Source organism: Rhipicephalus sanguineus, chromosome 1 (genome assembly GCF_013339695.2).
Source record: "Rhipicephalus sanguineus isolate Rsan-2018 chromosome 1, BIME_Rsan_1.4, whole genome shotgun sequence".
Taxonomy (NCBI): Eukaryota; Metazoa; Arthropoda; class Arachnida; order Ixodida; family Ixodidae; genus Rhipicephalus; species Rhipicephalus sanguineus.
Window position 1 is genome coordinate 129,793,936 of NC_051176.1, and position 19,600 is coordinate 129,813,535.

General features: G+C 41.6%; 1 protein-coding gene across 3 annotated transcripts in view; it reads left to right on the forward strand.

Annotated features, from left to right (window-relative positions):
- LOC119397885 (nuclear pore complex protein Nup214) overlaps positions 1 to 19,600 on the forward strand; it is a 188,166-nt gene that overhangs the window by 1,489 nt on the left and 167,077 nt on the right. For all 3 annotated transcript variants that reach the window (XM_037665206.2, XM_049416428.1, XM_037665210.2), the window contains exons 3-8: positions 5,382 to 5,602; positions 5,705 to 5,903; positions 6,338 to 6,466; positions 8,818 to 8,921; positions 12,215 to 12,312; positions 19,398 to 19,467. In XM_037665206.2, coding sequence (XP_037521134.1) covers positions 5,382 to 5,602; positions 5,705 to 5,903; positions 6,338 to 6,466; positions 8,818 to 8,921; positions 12,215 to 12,312; positions 19,398 to 19,467 — 821 coding nt within the window. The remainder of the gene's footprint in view (positions 1 to 5,381; positions 5,603 to 5,704; positions 5,904 to 6,337; positions 6,467 to 8,817; positions 8,922 to 12,214; positions 12,313 to 19,397; positions 19,468 to 19,600) is intronic.

The window sequence follows — 19,600 nt, forward strand, 5'->3', positions numbered from 1 at the left end:
TCTTTTTCATTATTGTGATGCACAACTGCAGCATTGAATTTAGAACTTCTTTGCACCTTCTTTGGTTGACCACTTGATTGTCAACCTATTGAGGTTAAGCTTTTAACTGGGTTCGTTCGCTCAACAAAATAGCTGTTACTTACAATACTATTTATGCTAAAGCGCTAAAACAGAGTGTCTATAGCTGCAATTGTCTGTTTCGCCAGTGTTAGTGCTGTCATTTAAGAGGGGTAGTGCTTTGCGACGCTTGGTAACATTATGCTTGTCCGTTAGACAAAACCATAAAAGCTGGCAGCTACTCATCAGCTTTGCAGTGTGTGTATATAGCTTCCATTCACTCTACGCCAGTCTCTTTGTGAAACTTTACATCAGGGAATATGGGCATGGACGAGGAATAATTCAGGAGGTGAAACAGCACTTGCTCAGGCAGTCACGACACATGGGTCAAGCCAGAGTAGTACTTGTTTCCATTTACCTTATGAGGTCATGCTGTATGTTAGGAAAAAGATTTGACTATTCCCTACGCTATCATGTAAAAAAAGTGTGACATTGGTGCAAGGCTATTAATGATGCACAGAAACTTTCATCAACTTTGTAGTGTGCAGATGTAGCTCCCATTTACTCTTTGCCAGTCCCTTTTGGGAAACTTGACCTCAGTGTATGGGGTACATGGACAAGGAATTGTTCAGGAGGCATAGCACTCGCGACACCTGCCAAGGCAAGATTGCAGGTTCAAGGCCATTTGGTCTTGCTTCATCGATAGATGCTGTCTACTCCACTTTTACTGCTGGTGGCCCATTTCAAGAGCAGCATGGCATGTAATTAGGGTAGGCTTGTGCAAGTAGTGAATTTTAGGTTCAAAGCGAATAGTGATTTGATAGAAATTAAATTCGAATAGTATATATCACATATTATAAGGAAAAATGAGCATGTTTGTCATGATCCAACTAACCTGCACAATATCTTTTTGAAAGATTGAAACAAGATATGTGTGAATGTCATCCTTTTTGGTCCAAACCTGTAAAATATGTTACGTTTTAAAATTTACTATACTTAGTGCATATAAGCCGGTATAACAAGCTTTTAAACTTAAAACATGATGAATTGATGGGGGGTAATATTTTCATTTAACCTTGAAGTGAGGCTTCGCGGCAGTGCAGATTTTTCCTGGAAAGGTGTATTCACGGTACAGTACCCCTCCACTGCAGTGAAACCACCTTTACAGGAGGGTTACATGCGGACTAATATACACCTATTCATTCATTTCTAGTACTTCGAAATTTCCAAAAATTTTAATTTGAAACGAATTATAATACTGTAATATTCGTTCGAATATTTGAAGTGCACAAGCCTAAATTAGTGCTATAATTGTAATGACTGCCACTAAATGTCAGTTATTTTTCTTAAAGGGGTACTAAAGAGAAACAGTGAATTGGTTTAGATTTATAAATTGTGCTCTGACAACTCTAATGTCGTTAATTTCGCCATCATAAGTTTATTAATGGAGGAGAAAATCAAGTTCAAAGTTCCATTTTAAAATTTCGCGCCGAAATCTCCCCACGTGACATCACGGATTTCCAAGTGTATTTATCGTATTTTGGCGCCATTGGCTCAACAAAATTACCCCAAACTTGGTATGTTAAGTCTATGGCCCCCTCAGAGGACAATGTACTTCATCTTTACCTATTAGGGACTACGTAGTCCGTAGTAGGCACCGTCAAAACATGTGACTTCACTGCGAATGGTGCGGAAACTTCGAGGTGGCGTCGCCACCCACATTTTGTTCTTGCGCGTTTTCTCGCTTACTAAGCGTCTTACGCAGCAAGTGGGGTGTTTTTGGTATCGTGAAAGGGTACTTTACTAATATGAGAAAAATCGTTTTGCTCTTTAGTGTCCCTTTAAAGGGGTCATGAACCACTTTTCCAAGTAATGATCTAATGACCTCAGTTTTGGAGTTTACTGCCTCCCGAATTGATTGCCGCCATGGGAACATGCTAGATGTGCCATCTTTCTTGCTACGGCGAAACCTGGATTTCCTCCTTACCTGTTTGTGACACTGTCACGTCACCTGCATGTGTTGTTGCGTCCTGACAGACTACTCTTCTCGAATACTTCTTTCTTCTTAATCTGGGGACAGTTTGCGTATTCACGTATACAATTGAAAACTTAAATACACTGACTTTGTTGTCAATGAATTTGACAGTGCATCTACTTTTAGCCACCCAGTGTGGCAAGAGGGACTTGCCGTCACTTCATAATAGTCTAAAGCAGAGCTGTATGACAGATGGCCCACAAACTGCATGCGGCCGAGTTTAGACTTCTGTTGTGTGCTGATGCTGTAATTGAGCATTTCTATATGCCATATGTGTTGTTAAAAACTACATTATTGTGGCTAAACGCAATACACAAGAACTGTAGATGATGTCAGGCTAAAAAAACAAAAAATAAAACAATGCAAGAGTGGGAGATTTGACCTTTCATTGAGTATAGATAAGGTAAATAGCCAATGTATGTATTTGCCAAGTTGCCAACATCAACAACTCAAGATTGATGCTGTGTCTGTCTAATAAAATTGAACAAATGCTTTCCCGATGTGTTTCGATTGAAGGGTCATGGGCTGTAGTGCCTGTAAACAAATGCTTCTCTTAGGTGTGTTGTAAGTACATTTGAACCTTGACAAATATTTACTTCACATGGCGTTATAATGGAGCCACGTAGACAGCTGGGTCTCAACACTATGATTTCATTTTTGCTGTCACTGGCCCTTTCGGACACCACCTATGAAGAACTGTCTGTGAATGCAACTTATTGACGCGACATTATTTGAAGGCACTCAATATTCTATTGCAACAAAAGTAATGTCATAATATGTTCATTTATGTGTGTTATAGTAATTAATGCTTACTAAATTGTAGTTAAATATCTGTTTATTCTGAACTCATTCATGCTGTGTTTTTGCATAAATTGAATCAAATCTCAGGTTAGAAATATAGTGCAAAGTTCATATTGAGCAAAGAGAAATTATATCTTTGACGTGGCTTGCAGGAAGCAGCACGTCTAACGACTCGTCGAACATTGTATTACCTTCAGCAAAGTGTTCATATACAACAGTACACTGAGAAATGAAGTTAAACGAAGACAAATTTATTACGCAGGAGGTTTAATTCATCCAAAGGTTAACGTATATTGCTCTTCTTTATCCACTGGTTGACACAACTAGCAAAAACAAGTGGGTTTGCACAATTGTGTGCAAGGCGTCTCAAAGGGTTAAGGTTTATTGGGAGTATGGGTCAGTGTGGAATATATAGGATTTGATAGCATTGGTTCCATCTAGGTGTATGCAAATATTCTGCACCTTCGATGGGCAAATTGAGTATAGTCCTGCTAAGTTTGTTTCTTGAATCACTATTTGAATAATCCAAAAAATTTTCTAATTGTTTTTTAGTACTTCAAATTGGCCCTTTCAGTTGTGAGATTGATTCCTATATGCAGAAGCAGAGTGTTCGAAAGGTCAGATGTTTTACTGTGTAGCTTTGCGAACCAAACTGTCATTCTACTGTGAGCAACCTAAGTGGCACATTAGGCTTGCATGTTTTTCTTGGTATGCCTTATATCCATTATGTATATTGAGCATCTGGCTGGCTGACTAGCAGCGGTGTGGATCCACTCGCAAGTTCACCTGTGTAATTGCAGAGAAAAGAAAAACTTGCAAGCTGCTGAGTTTGCAGAGTGGTGTTTTTGGTATTCAGCAAGGGTCATTTGCTAATACAAGTGAAATCATCTTACTCTCTACTGTCATTTTAATGCATGGTGCGTGGACTCATGTTACTACCTGACAGAGATGCAATGCAGTACTATTTGTGGAATGGTCTCCCACAAGAAATTGACACTGAACGAACCTTATATTTTATTATGCACACCTTGGGATACATTCTATAAAAGTTCCGCAAAGAATCTTATTTTCATGTGAGCTGTACCTTAGAACAACTTGTATGAAAACTGCAGTTCTGTCACATAGACTGCAAGTGTAGATTTTTTTCTGGGAAACAATAGCTGACTTCATTTGTGTTAGGCACGGACTGTGAAGAACCATGTTTTGTCCTTTGATTTTGCTTTCCTCTTGTGTGGAGCACCTCAAGGCTAGCTTTGTGCTATTTGAGATCTGCTGGGGCGCTCTAATGGCTAGTGTTGTCCTGCTAAGCACGAGGGCACGGGTTCGATTCCCAGCCATGGTGGCTGCATTTCGATGGGGAAAGAATGCAACATCCATGTATTTAGATTTAGGGGCATGCTGGAGAATTCCATTGTAGTTTAAGCACAAAAACCATAGATATTATTTTTAATAATTTTTTGTTCTGATTCGCTGTTTTCTGTTGCCACAACTCTCTCTCTGTCTCTACCTTAGCACAATGCAGACCTTCACATTCTTCTGTAGTTTCCTTCCAAATGACGCATCTTCGATACCCAAGGGACTTCCAAGAAAAAGAAAGTTGTTTGTTTTTTTTTTTTTCAGAAAACAGACTTTTGCACACAATTTCAGCCTGGTAGCACATTTGAGCAATAATATTTTTAAAAGTACTGTGCTGGACTTCAGACCTCCAGTTTTTCACTCAGTAAAAACTATTTTTTTGCTTCAAATGTTGTTACATTTTTTTTCCATCATGGTATGGAAATCGGGGGCTTATCGTAAAGTTTTAACAAAGGTTGAAACTGGGCTGGTCGATGAAGTTCTAACATTGTTGTGCCAGAAGAAGAATATAAGAGCAGGTACATGAAAATGGCAAAAGAGGACTGAATGAGTAAAAGGCAAACTAGCAAGTGGTGTGTATTGAAAATGCAAGCAGAAGGAATAGACCTTTCAGGGTATACTTCAATCAGCCAATACCGTTTCATTGGCTTTATAAATGGGGTTGTAAGTTGTGAAGCACTCATTTGATATCTGTGCTTCGCCGGTGTCTGCATATTATTGTTTGTTTGCCATAAATAGTTTTGTGACCATTGCCAGCAGCAGGTGCCTGATAGGCTGAACTTAGTGTATTAGGGAGGAAGAAGGGACTTAATTTCAGTATGTATTATGTGTGTAGTGCAACTACTTACAGTTGAACCCCTTTATAAGAGGCACGCATGGGGGAGAAATTCTTGCCTGTTATATGAGGTGTCTCTTATAAGCAGGTTACTAAGTTATGCATTTTCCTATCAACCCTTACTTTCATGTAGCACGCTGGTGTCTCTTATACCCCACGTGTCTCTTATATCAGTGCCTCTTATAAAGGGGTTCAACTGTATTTATAAATGCTTGGCTCATGAAGCTAAAGGATTTTACCATATACAGTGTGCCTTTGCTTTTGTCATGTGCTCCTCTCATTTACACATGCCCACAGGTGTGAAGATCTGCACTCTTGAAGATATTCAAAACTGCGATGCGGAAGAAGGACCAGGCAGCAAAGGACCTGCTGACAATTGCCCCTTTCGTGTGCTGCCAACGACAGGACCTGTCCATTTGGTGGCACTTAATGCAGATGACACTACACTGGCTGTTGGATTGTTGCGGGATGGCATTCCTGTTGCCGACATGTATGATGTTCGGGGCTTTGCAGGCCAGGTAAAAGTTCAAGATAGCCCTGTCATTCTACTGTGTGATAATTTTAGATTGCCATTATTCCTGCTCCTAATCTTGGCACATTATTTGGTCTATTGCTTGCAGGCACTAGAGACTAGACCTATAGCGACGGTGCGGCTCAGTGCACAGCCTGGTGTGACCTTGCAAGACTTTGCATGGAACCCGGTGGTATGTGAAATGTTCGCTGTCTGCCTTGGCAATGGCTCTGTGTCCATCTATGAGCTTTCTGGAGAATCTCTCAAGATTCTCGGCAATATTCCAAGCTCTGCAGGGGGCACTGCTTGTGAGTACATCCCTGTTATTGCCAATTATTCTTTAATATTATCGTTTAACTTTGTGGGGACATGATGGTTATGGTTAACAAACTGCAATCATTTGTGCATCCATGAAAATGTGGTTGCATTGTGGAAAAAAAAAATGTATCGGGAGAACCAGGTAGTACTTGGCTCAAGCGTTTGACTTGAATACCTGGATTAGTGTTTGTTAGCTTTTATCAGCCTCGTTGTTCTTGTCTATTCTATTTCCTGTCGGATTTTTATTACATCCCATCATGCTTCACAACATTGACGTAGTCTTAAGGCAAGCTACAGAAAAAATTTAGGCTTACTGTTAGGTGAGATGTTCAGCGTTTAACAAACTGGATGTAAATGATACCAGTTTTCATTGTGGAAGCTGTTGGTGAGAATACTTTTCTTTTACCTGTGTTTTGTGTCCCAGTGTGCTGGAGCCCCAAGGGAAAGCAGCTCGTTGTAGGCAAGAAGGATGGCAGCCTGACCCAGTATAAGCCGAACATGCAAGAGGCCAAGTGCATTCCACCACCTATGGTCTCTGAGAACAGTGTCTTGGGTGTGTCTCTTTACTCATTCCTTTTTCTACTGAGATGGCAATTATATGCACATTAAAGGCATGTTCGCGGTGTCGCAAGCCACCGCTACTACCGTGCTTCCCACTGTATTTTGAGGGTCATGTTATTTTCTGAGGTTGCCAGGGTGATTCAAGAAAGCTGATGCCTTGATGCACACTGTTTCTAGTGTGCCCAGTGTTGGTGGTCACATTAGCTGTCTTGTTTCAGAGGCATGACAGTTGAAAGGGCAAAAAGGGCAGCAACACAGAATGTTGACTTCAGGTCAAGCATATGTTCCAAACTGCCACCTATTTTTCTTGTTTGTTTTTGGGCAGATACGTCAAGTGTGTAAGGTTTGTAAGTGAATTTTATTGCAGTTGATGCTGACCATACATTTACGAGCCTTACTTCATGTATTATTATTTCAATTCTTTTCTATTGCCATGAATTCTCCCTTTGGGGAAAACTGCAGTTTTCTCCAGCCCATCATTTACAGGTTGCAACTGCAGTGATGTCATTGTTGCATCGGTTTCATGTGTTCCAAGGGTACCACAACCTGCTCAGCCCCAAATAACCAAACATGAGGTTATAAAAGTAACAGTTTTGGAACGTCTGTTTCTCTCTCTCTCTTTTCTTTCCATTCCTTTATATACTACTTGCTTATGTGACATGCTCAAAATAAAGTCTTCAGAGTTGGTGAAAAAGAAGAAAAAAAGAAAAGCAAGACCAGGAATTATACAACTAATACCATAGTTTTTTTTTCTTTTTTTTTTTCAGATTTCTTTTTCGCAACTAAACAATCTCCTGAAATTTTAATGGTTTCCATGGGCTCTGTTACATCGGAACCTTGTTAATTCAAATTCCATGGGGTCCAGAAATGTGTTCAATAAAGCGGAGTTTGATATAGAGAGGGTTACTTTGAATATAACTCTCAATGACCTGAGCTGCGCTCCTGCCTGCGCCATTTACGCGCAAAACGGCACGGTATGCCGGAGTAAGCATGCAAAAGCTCTTAATGGGGGTGGGGGGGCGAGTGCATCATGTAGAGGAGCAGGTGACGCACAGTGGCAGGGGGAGGGTGCAGGAGAGCGTGCGTATCTCATCTCCTCCTCTATACGGCCATAGAGGAAGTGTTTATTGTGAGGGAAAGAAGAGGTAGCAGCCCACAGGGGAGCACAGGAAAGGGAGTGGGGAAAAAAAGAAGAATGGAAGAAAGAGGATGTTGGAACCAAGATGCAAAGGGGGCATCCGCATGTCTGCAACCTCTGTCGGTGAAGCAGTGATGAAGGCTGCCTCCACTTGAGACAGCTGCCATGGAGACAAACATGTGTTTGAAACTAATAAAAAGGCGCTACTTCTGCCAACATTACTAGAATAAAAAACTAATAAAGTAATGTTGACTTCTGCACCCCTATAGGGAAGCACAGCTCAGCATCCGTGGCGAGTGCACTGTAACGAAAGGGGCAGAGGAGAGGGGGAAGGCGCAACGATCTTGAAAGGCACGCATTTGTGCCTTGGAGCAGTAGGGAAGTGGAAGGGAAGGGGTGCAGGAGAGCATTCAGTCTGGCTGTGCATGTGTGCTCAGTATGGCTTTCTTAGGGATCATAGTACAGGTGGAAGAGCTTATGCTGCTATAAGTACTCCGCTATTCTGTAAACGATAGCACACAGTTCTTGCCACTGCTCCTTTGCCTAGAGAATGCATTTGGTGTTTTGTAGGCTGAGGTGCAAGGCGTCTCTATAGAAGCAAGCCTCATGTAGCCATTCTGTGTGAAGAGTCTTGCAGGTCCTTCTTTCACGGCCAGCAGATGGTGTAAAACATGCTATGATGCGACATTTTTTTTCTTCAAAAAAGGGTCGGTAGGCGGGAAAATTTTGTTCAAAATAACTGTTGAACAGTTTTTAGAGTTCGAATTTGCATGATGTTTTTCCTATTGAAATACACAAAACTTTGCTGGGACCAGCTTTGCAGTTCGAATTGTCTGTCAATTCAGTATTCTGCTGTACTTCAAGTTTCATACACTGGTATTTGGAGCAAGTTTTGAGAAGCAAAAAAATTACCGCTGATATTGAATGTGGATATAGAGGTATAAATCGAGAAATCTTCTCTGGGTGTCGTAAACTATCACCTCTGTGATAAGTTATTTGTGAAAAGGGGCACTTTCTCTTATAAGCAGCAGCTGTTCTTTGATGATGGCCTATAAAGGTGTGGTTGTTTGTATCCCTGATGCCTGGTTAGGGTGAGACTTAAGGGATTGCATGCTGTCAAGGTAGCTCCAAGATGGTGCATGTCAGACAGATGTGATGATTTTCACTAATGTGCTGAAGACATTTTTCATACTTGTTTTTTTCAGTTTTAAGTGTGTGTTGGCTGGCCCCTACGGTTTTTGCTGTTGTTTATGCCCCGGCGACCCGCACAGCAGATTCACAGGCAAACCTTGTGATTGTGACATTCACGGTAAGTGACATTTTTAATGAATATTTGTGCATTATTTCAGTAACAACTCTGTCCACAATATCCATAAACATTCAAGATCACAGAATAAACTAGTTTCACATGGATGGCTTCTGCCGTTTGGCACGTCATGCAGAATTTATGGGTTTGGATTGCACTGGTGGCAGCCCACTTTGGCTTTCTTTTTGTTGTTGTATTATTCATTATTTTTTAGGAAAGGCCTAATGTTTATCACTTTTAAGTCATGACTTGTCAAGCTGTGCCCTCTCATTGGGACTTTTCAAAAGTCAGGTATTCATTTCCATTTGTATGACGTTATGTAGTACAGTGCAAGGCACTCTTTCAAGGGATCTTCCCAAAAAGTTTTCGAAAAGTTGCGCTACCATGCGTTGATGCTCTTTCATTATGGGAATAAGGCGCTCCGAGCTCTGTAGTTTTCTTTGGCCCTGCTTGCAGGCACACGCTGCTCATTGTCCTTGTTCATCCATATGAGCCATGTGAGAGCAGCGAAATGATCAGCCTAGATCAACTGCATAGTGAAGGCCTTAAGTTGTGTGCCATGTACTACTCAGTTATGACATCTTCTTTTTCATTTTTGAGGCAGTGTGCAGGCTGTTCTCTTCAATGGTTCCGCTGTTTTACTGTGATAACAATTATAGGTACATTTAGACAATGCAATGCGAGCGTCGGTGTCACCATGGTGGTCCATACAAGGTCCGAGTGTGATGGTATCTTATCCTGCCTCAGGTGCATTAAGAGGCAAAAGTTGTAAAACATGGCGTCCTCAACATTACATATGTCACAAAAAAAGGTTCGCGTGCCCTAACTTGCAAGTAGTCTATGGTGGTTCCAAAAGCTGATTGAGCTGAGGGGGCTGGTGGTTTCGTGTGATTGTTTTTGTCAGCATCCTCGGGTTGTTGCATGCCTAATGTTGCTGCTCGTGTTATCTCTAAGAAACGAGAAGCAACTCAATGTGTTTGCTCACTTCTGTTGGCGCTGTCTGTCATGCCAGCATTGTGAAGCCTGTGGTTGCAGTCATCGAGGGATATGTGCATGCAGACACCATGCTCATCGGGGACCTAGCAATAAAAACTGTTTTTGTTTTTTATGGGGATAAAGTGATGGAATTTGGCAAGCAGATGTGATTTGTTATGCTGATATCACAGCTGAAATTTGTTTTGAGCTATCTGTTTTAGTTCTTGAGTTACAACACTTCATACACTGGTTATAATCCCAAAATTAATTAATGAATTAGACATAAGTTTGTCAAAACTTTTGCATAAGGATAATCACAAGGGCCCATTGTGTGCCGTAAAACTATTGGTTCATTTTTTAGTATATTCAAATAAGCACACAAAAATTTTTTTGAAACACCTGTACAGATTGTCTTGCTAAAAACTTTTACGAAAAGCCTATTATAAAAATCTTTGTGATGTGCAGACAGATATGGACAGCTTTATGGCACTCACCAATGTTTCAGGATCTAAGTACAAAAAAATAGAATGTTTATATCTTTGCTTGTTGTGAAATGGCACTGGGATGACTGACAGCAACTGCACAAAAAAATGAAAGCTGAAGAAATGGAGCTTAAAGAAAATGGAGCTCAAAGCTAAGAAAACAGAACTTAGAAGGGAGGTGGTTTTATTTTCATTGTAAAAATGCAGCATTGTGGCTACCTTAAGCTCCGAGTTTTCCTCTTTACGATGATGCCAAAATGGCAGCACTGTGCCTAGGAAAAACAGCAAGATTTACATTTTCTAAAGCCCAATTTCCTCTAAGTTTTTGATGACAGCACACTAGTAAAGTGCTTTTTTTGACAACTTCTAGTGCTTATATTGTTCTAATATTTCACCATGATGTATAAGATGGTCTGAGGATTGCAAAAAAAAATTGAAAAATTGAACATTTTGACAAAATTTACCATCGTAATTGCCACATCCCCCCTTAAAGGGACACTAGAGGCAAATAACTATTTATGTCAGAGTGAAAGCTCAATGTATGACAACTTCTAAAACGGCAATATTATCAACAGCAGTGCCTTACTTACCGAAAAATTAAGCTAAATGTATCACATGATGAGCGCCACGAGTGGGACATTTTCGAAGTGATCCCGATGTGTATGAGAGTCTGCCTAGAATAAATCACTAGTAATCAAACTAGCAGCAATAAAAAAAGAACCTTCCGTGCATCAAAAGATGTAATAAAATGCTGCTTGTTCGTTTCCGTTTGATTCATGGAAAAAAGAACCTCTGTGGCGTTGCCATGGGGAACGGCGCGCGTGGTTCAAAGGTTCCGTTTTCGCCGAACTGCGCTTCGCCCGGCGCCCTGCTTCGCTCACGCGGTCACGTCTCAGTGGTAGTTTCAGGGATCGCGTACTGCCGCGTGTGTTTTGCGCGCTCGTGAAAGTCGCTCTTGTTCGAAAAATGCCACATGCAACGACGCCGGCACTACGAGCCCTCAGCAGCATGCCGCGTTCATCGGGGCTCAAGTCGCTGAATTGGAGCCCAGCGTCGCGAGCCAATGTCTCGTTGTCATGTTCTCCGTCCACATCCATTGCGGCGATTGCAGCAAGCTTCGATGGCCGTTGTTGCTGCTGTGGGTCCCGTTACTTTCGCTCTGCTGCTACTAGTGTCGGCGGCCGCGCAGTCAAGGCAGGTAACGTTGGGCACGGCAGCAGTGACGTATGAAAGTCGGATTTCAGGCGGGTGATTTGAAGTGCGCTAACGCGATGCGGACCACTAAAACGTGATTTTATTTCAAAATAAGCACTTCCTTGGCATAAAAGTAGCCCTACGAGGTTTCTGGACCTCTATTTCAACAATCAGTGTCGACTTAATATTTGCCTTTAGTGTCCCTTTAATTAGTACACAAATGTTTGCTGCAATATAGAGGGCCGTTAAACTGTCAGCCTTTTTATAGGTGTTAGATGCATCGCTATTGCTGTTAGTGCTTCGCCTTTTGGGCGAAGCTACGACTTTTTTGCGGTTTTACAACAATGCGAACAAACCAAGCTGAAGTAAAATACTACATAATTGGAATGGACGGTGGCAGTTGTCACGTTATGTGCTAAGGAGCCACATGCACATTCTGAAGATCCCTTTATTGCTATATTAAAATTTCATAGCACTCTCCGCCACGTAATGGTCTTGTGGGCTTCAAGGCTTTTGGCTTCTTTACATGTTGCACTATTCCCCATTCAGCCTATATTGCAGTAAATGGCAATAATGAGTTTAGGGAAGTACTTTTGTACTTCCTTTGTAGCGCTTTTTATGAAAATTCCCTTTTTGTATGTACAGAAAACATCTCCAGTTGTCTACACTGATTTTGGCGAACCATGCCTGCAGACTGGGGAGCACCCAAAGGAACGCTTTTGGCTTTACCATCAGCCAGATTGGTGAGCACTTGCTTGGCTTGTACTGAATGCAGTCGTGCATGTGCTTTCTTGCAAATCGTAATACAGTTGAACCAGACTATATTGAACTCGGCTAATTCGAATTATCCTTTATATCAAACTATTTTCGATCACGGCAATGCTTTAATATCAATGCATGGGAAAATCTACAGCTACATCGAACAAATATAGCCGGAACATTTGATATATCGAAGATCGGGCAGCAGGAATTGCCCCAAGAAGTTGGCTTCTCTCATAAATGCTTGGCCTTTTCTCACTGAAGGGACTTTCCCGCATGAATTTTGCCGACCAAGTGGTGTGATTAGGAAGACGCTGCACGGAGCTAGTAGAAACTACCGTCTGTCATCACGTGCTTTCCCCTACGATTCCTCGTCGTTGCGTCGCTGGCCCATCGTGCAGGGTTGCCGTTCGCTTCTCCGCTCCCTTTGTTAACACGATGGATGCCGTGAAACAAGAACCTGCTGTTTTTTTGCAAAGCTGGTGATGATCAATACAGTCGAACTTGGGGAAAAGAAGCCTTACGTTGCCGCAGCGTGCGTCCCAAGAAGCACACCAAGTATGATATTGAAAAACAAGGCCGACATTAGGGCCAACGCAGACTTGACGCTTCTGGCGGCCGATGAGTATGCACAGCTGCCTACGAAAATTTTGAGGCGCTATTTACATCGCTATCATATTTTATTGTGTATAAGCTGCTCCTGCATATAACTCTGGATGCCCAAGTACAAAACAAGGAAAAATACGAAATTAAAAATAAAATAACCGCTTATTGCTGCGACGGCATCTTTTTTGCATTATCATGAGGCAATGCCATGAAGCCAACCTGCGCACCTAAATTCACATCGCAGGTAGAATATTTTCATTAAAAGTTATATATCAAATTATCCGATATATCAAACTAATTCCTGTTTTTTTTTTTTTGCGAGTTCGATATATGCAGATTCGACTTTACCTCCAGTGCTTCCACTTCAATGTAGTCCACAGCACTCACTCGAGATGTACCAAATAAAATTCAGGGATTTGGCTTTGTAAAGTATGTTGGATTTGCCTTGTTTGCATGGAATGTGTCATGATTCAAAAGTTTCACCTAGCTTTGACTTCTGTTAGTCTAATTTACATACCCTGAAAAAGGTTGCCAAACAAGAAATTTTCAGACTGCTCTGGGTATGTGGAAGGCAGATAGTAGTTTATTACTGTATCTTCTCTTTGATTAAAAATATTTATGAAAATATTTTAATATTTATGAAACATTTTGTTGTGTCGAAGATAACTGAATTTTCATTAGAACTTATTTTAATTAAAAAAATCATTCATCAAGTAACTTCAAGGCAGATGTAGTTGTCACCTTATTCCGTTTGTCTTTCCAACTTTCTGCCTACTCTTCCAGGCCTTATGAATGATTTTGATTAGAAGTCCAGCATTATGCAGTTTGTTTAAGCCTACTGCTTTCTATACTGCTTTGTACAGTGTAATCTGTCATTAAAAGGAACGCATAAGAAGAGAACACAAAAGGAAAAAAATGGTCATCCACCTATCTGCAGCCAAAGCTGCAATGAAATCCATATGGATTTTTCGGAAACGTAAGGTTCCCAGATGATGAAAAATTCGTCCTGGTCAAGGTGTTTGAACCTAGTTCTAACTCCTTTGCAGGATGGTCATTCTATCAGCTGAACTAACCAGGAGGCTAGCAGACGGGTAGCCTTCTGGTTAGTCTTCTGGTTAGTTCAGCTGGTAAATGATTTCAAGCTGGAATTTTGCTCATGAATGTTCAACTTAATGTAACTTTCGTTCAAAAGGGTTTAGAACATCTATTCTTGTTTTATTGCATCCCAGATTATTGTGCTATGCTGATTTACCTTGTGACTTTTTCAATTTAGGGAACAAAAGTTTTGTTCCTTATAAGTCACATGAAATGTTTGATATTTTAAAAACTACCTACATAGCGTACTTTAAGAATAGTTTCATATTTGCAGTGATTCCACTTCTGCGCCAACTGCGCCAAAGTGCGCCAAAGTGCTCCAAATTGTATTTACTGCGCCATCCTGATAATATCGACGAAAATTGCGCCAAACTGCGCCAAAGTCTCGGGTTTGGGGGCGTCTATCACCGGCAATCGCACCGCCGGCGCGTCAGAACATGTGCAGCTCGATCTGGGGCTGCCAATAAAGTCGCAATTATGGACCAAGAATTATTCCGCTGAATAAATAGCGCTCGCGCGTGCGTTCCGAGTAAGCCACGATGCCATGTACGGTGCCGACGCAGCTTCTGTTCTGCAAGTCGGCTCGACAGCAAAACGCGCTCTCCGCAGAGGCTCGTGACGTCTAGGCCTATCGGTAGCGAGAAAGTGCGACGGCGATTCATCGACGGACGTCGTCTGTTCCAGAAACACTGCTGATAGCTCGTTTCAAGCGTCGCACGGCACGCAAGGAAAGCCATGTTCAGTAATAACTACACGTGTGCCGCTAAAATGTCTGTCACTTCCGTTTCTGGATATCGCGGAATGAAATCTGGGATCGCTAGCAGTAGATATATGGAACAGTATCGAATTTTCCTTGCTTCGCGTTTATGGAAGAGCACGCGAACGGTGGGAACGCGTTGACACTTTTCCTCAGATATACTTTATCCATGGATCTTCATCCAGAAGAGCTTTTTCGTAATTCCTTCCACCTGCACATCTGAGTTTGTAATCACTTTGCGGTAAATACCCCCTAAAAGGCCCTGCCCATTCGAGCTCACGTGCTAGGTTTCCAATTTGAATTTTGCTTGCTTTTTTGAAAAATGTAATCTCATTAAGGGGAGACGTGGGTCTTGAAAAAAGTTTTTTTATTACTTAGGTTAGCTGAATGAAATTTAGTACACTTATTCAGTTTTTTTCTGCAGATTCCAAATCTTCAAGTAGATTTTTATTATCTGCATTAGAACAAAAGATATGCAATTTCTGAGAGCATATTTCTTACGGTACTTTTTGGCAACTTTGCTTTGCCAAACACAAGAACAAAGTATATGGCAAGACTGCCAGAGAGCTCGTCTAGCCGATGATGCTAATTTTATTGTTTTCATCAAACTTCGAATGCAAAATAAATGCATGCAAATGTGAGTGAAAAATTTTTGCTTCATACACTTTATGATTATCGAGAGTTATCATTTGGTAAACAACATTATAAGAAAATAAATAGCATCATCGGCTAGATCAGCTTTCTGGCATTCTTGCCACATACTTTGCTTTTGTGTTTGACGAAAAGAAGTTGCCAAAAATCCCCGTAAGAAATGTGCTAGAAAACGTTGTAGAAATAGCATATCTTTTGTTCTAATGTAGCTATTAAAAATCTACTCACAGATTTGGAATCTGCAGAAAAAACTGAATAACTGTATTAAATTTCATTCTGTTCACCCAATTATTAAAAACACACTTTTCAAGACCCACGTCTCCCCTTAATAAAAGCATATCTTCTGGTCGGAGCAGCTGCAAATGCGCAGCTGTCAGTAGCGGGCCTGTCGCTGACGGCCCACAGTGAAGCGGCTACGCCATGTTACACGTCCGCCCCTCGCTTTCGAGGGTCAATAGCTGATGGTTAAAAAATCTCAGTTTCGCTTTAGGGCGAAGCAATGAATGCGATACCAGCAAATTGTATTGTTAAACGAAGTAAGGCTAGCAGCTAACGCTTTTGGATCCGATCTCGCGTAACTGAACAAAACGCTGGTTTAAGGGAATATGGCCGCTCCAGGAACCGAAGCGTTTTCGTGCTCTGAGTTCTCTAAACGCGAAGTAAGCGTTGAGAGCACAGCAAGTTTACGAACCGTCTCCTGATGCCTTGAGATAGCGCGCGCGCAAGCGACTGCACCCTTCGAACGATGCGGTCCCCCCCCCCCTTCTGCTCCCCTGGCGTTCCTTGTGCTCCTTACGAAAGACGGGCGGGGCGTTTCCTCTCTGTTTGATGAGCAATCGACGGCAGGCCCGCACGCGGGAGGATGTTATCTCATGCGCTCTCCGTGCGACGGAGACAACGACCGGCTAGTTTAATCTCCGCTTCAGCCGCGTTCGTCGCTAGCGCTCGCGAGCTTTTACCTGCAGCTAGAATGCACGTGGTGATGTTATTAATTTGGACTTTATACTGAAAATTATGGCAATGGCGACGGCAAAAATCTGCCGAGAGTGTCCATATAATTGCTATCACAATAAAAATTAAAAAAAAATTGAGGAGCCATTTCACTCTGCGAAGTGGATGATAAGCGAAGCTGTTTCGCGTATGGTTCAGAAGTGACATGGTGGAGGACAGTTTGGTATAGAAGGCTAGGTTTGTTAATGGCCAGGCTGTTAACCTTCAATACGCAATAATGATACGAAAGCCTTAGATGCTTTCGATTGATGCAAAAATAATCAATCGATTGATGCAAAAATAATCATCATGTGATGGTGTCATCATCACGTCATAGATCGTCAAAACTTTTGATGTCATCATGGCGTCATATACTATCGTGATGTCACGTGATGACGTCATCACATGACATCGTCACTTTACACTGCTTCTGTGATCGGTGCGCCGATGATGGAGCTAGCGCAAAACCAGGTGAGATGCAGAAAGATTACAGGGAGGGAGGGGGAGAATCAACCCGTTGATCGAGAAGGAAAAGAGCCTGGCTTTCGCCTTGGAGTTTTAGGAGCTTGCTCGCCAAGCTTCTTATGCTCGCGCCTTGTCCTCACCTCTGTGACCGTCGGCGCGGAGGCACACACCACGCCCGGCGCAGCTGCGCTCTCTCCGGTGATTTCAAGAATGCTCACTAGATAGTGCCGCCGCTCAAGGCGGCACACACCACGCTCGGTGCAAGCGCTAGTTAGGTGACTGCTCGCTGGCCGCACCGCTCGTTTCGCTGGCTTCCTTTCTCTTCGCCGGGAGCTCACTAAGTGAACTCTCTTCGTTGCCGCTCTGCAGCATCAACGGCAGCAGCGCGACGGGCTCGCAACGCAGCAGCAGCTCGAGAAGATCTCTCGTTGCCAATAACCAGCCAACAGATGTCACGTTACGCTCTCCGATGCGTATCGTACGACTGCAAACGTCCCACCACCATCAGGGGCACTTGTATCGATGTTGCCTTCTCGAATTTTCCATTGCGTCACATCATCGATGACCCCTTGGCAACGTACTCTACTGATCATAAAGCAATCATCTTTAAAGGGAAACGAGTCCCCAAGCTCATCAAGGGACGCCCTTCTTGTACTTTGTAAAAGAACATCTCTTGTGTATATGTAATGCATATAGTTCAATTCAACCATCATAAAGCAATCATCTTTAAAGGAAAACCAGTCCCCGAACTCATCGAGGGACGCCCTTCTTGAACTTGGTAAAACAACATCTCTTGTGTATATATAATGTTTATAGTTCATCCAAATGTATATAGTTCATCCAACCATAAATTAATAAACATTGTGTATGTAATGCATATATAACAACGTTGTCACGTCTATATATGATGGTAGAGGAATGTGTTTGAACTTGGTAAAACAACAACTCTTGTGTATATATAATGTTTATAGTTCATCCAAATGTATATATACTTCACCGAAATGTATATAGTGCATCCAACCGTAAATTAAAAAAAACATTGTGGATGTAATGTATGTATAACAACGTTGTCACGTCTATATATGATGGTAAAGGAATGTGCACGGAGCATTCGCGGGGTACCCGATCATCTCCGAGCAAGCTCCTCTAACATCATTCACTTCGTGGATATGGCGGTGAATTTTTCTTAGGGGAATGCATTAGGGACAGTGTGGCTCTTTGGCATTGAGGCATTGCTGTACATCACGGCGTTTGTCTACCACGTCTGCTGATAACCACATAGATGTATTTAGAGTGTTATTTCATAAAATGCAATTTTATTGATCCGGTATTCTGTTTATTTGTTAGTGTCGAAAATAATCGCCGAACAGGTTAATCCAGAACACTCAACTGCATGAGCCCTTATTTTTTCATTAGCGAGTGAAGTATGGAGTTGTCCTGAGATGATTTTTTCCATGAGATTTGCAATGAATCTAAATATTTCTAGCCTTCATAAGAGCCCCATAATAATATTCAGGGCTTGAATGTTAATGCAATATGCTTCTGTAGTGCACTCCAGGATGTAAAATTTGCTGCTCCAGAGTGCTCCCAGATGCAAAATTATCTGCTCCAAAGTGCTCCAAGATGAAAATTTTTGCTGCTCCAAAGTGCTCCAAAACGGAAATCTTGCTGCTCCAAAAATTGCTCCAAATCAGAACTCCTCGGTAGCATCACTGTATAATAATTTGGAATTGGTGCAAAATACACTCAAACCGCGATATAATGAACATGGATATAACGAATTATCAGTTATAACGAAGTAAATGATGAATAGTCTTGTCATAGATACAGTGTTACAAACAAACGTTTATAACGAATTTTCGGATATAACGAAGTTATTTTCGTGGCAGACGTGACTGTTATAATGAGGTTTGAGTGTAGTATACTGATGTAAGTTTAGTCGTTAAGCACTAAAAAACCCTCATAGCTGAACAAACAGGTCCTTCAGGTTCGCACGGCTTTTGCTAGAAACATAATGGTTGCTCTCTGTCAGCTTTATCTGCATAGTGCACTTCAATGGTGCCTGTAATGCCTCTACGATAACCTTTTCTTTCTGGGTGAACCTGTGCAAGGGAATCGCTACTTATGCAAGCTCTGTTTATGAACTCTCATCTTTTAAAAGAAATGTTAATGCAAAATGACATTTGGCAAAAAGTTGAAAATCATTGCAGTCAAACCTTGAAACAACAAGCAAAGATACAATCTAATAGACTATCGTTTATAAAAAAAAGAGAATCCACAGTCTTTTTGCAGATATGAGCATGTAGCAGCTATATGTTTTATAAATGAATATAAAATATAATAAATGTATTTTGGCATTGTGTGTGACTGCAGTATAACAAAATGGAACTGTATTTTTTCCTAAATATGCATTAAGTGATGATACATTTCAGCCTGAGCTTATTTATCTGGGTGTGATTTGATCCTCTAGTGTTTTTTTTTTCTTGCCTCTTTTTTTCTTTTCAGGGGCATCCTCATGTGCATGTCCAGAAACTCTATTGAATCTGCAGTTTTTGGATGCAAATCGGCTGACAAGGTAGGCACTGCAGCCATACACTGTTGCCTTGGGTCCTTCATTTTCTAGAAAGGAAAGCTTTTTCTCTTATTTGCCCACAGAGCAGTTGGAATGTTATTTATTCTTGAAAATTTTATGTTACCCAGTTTGTGGT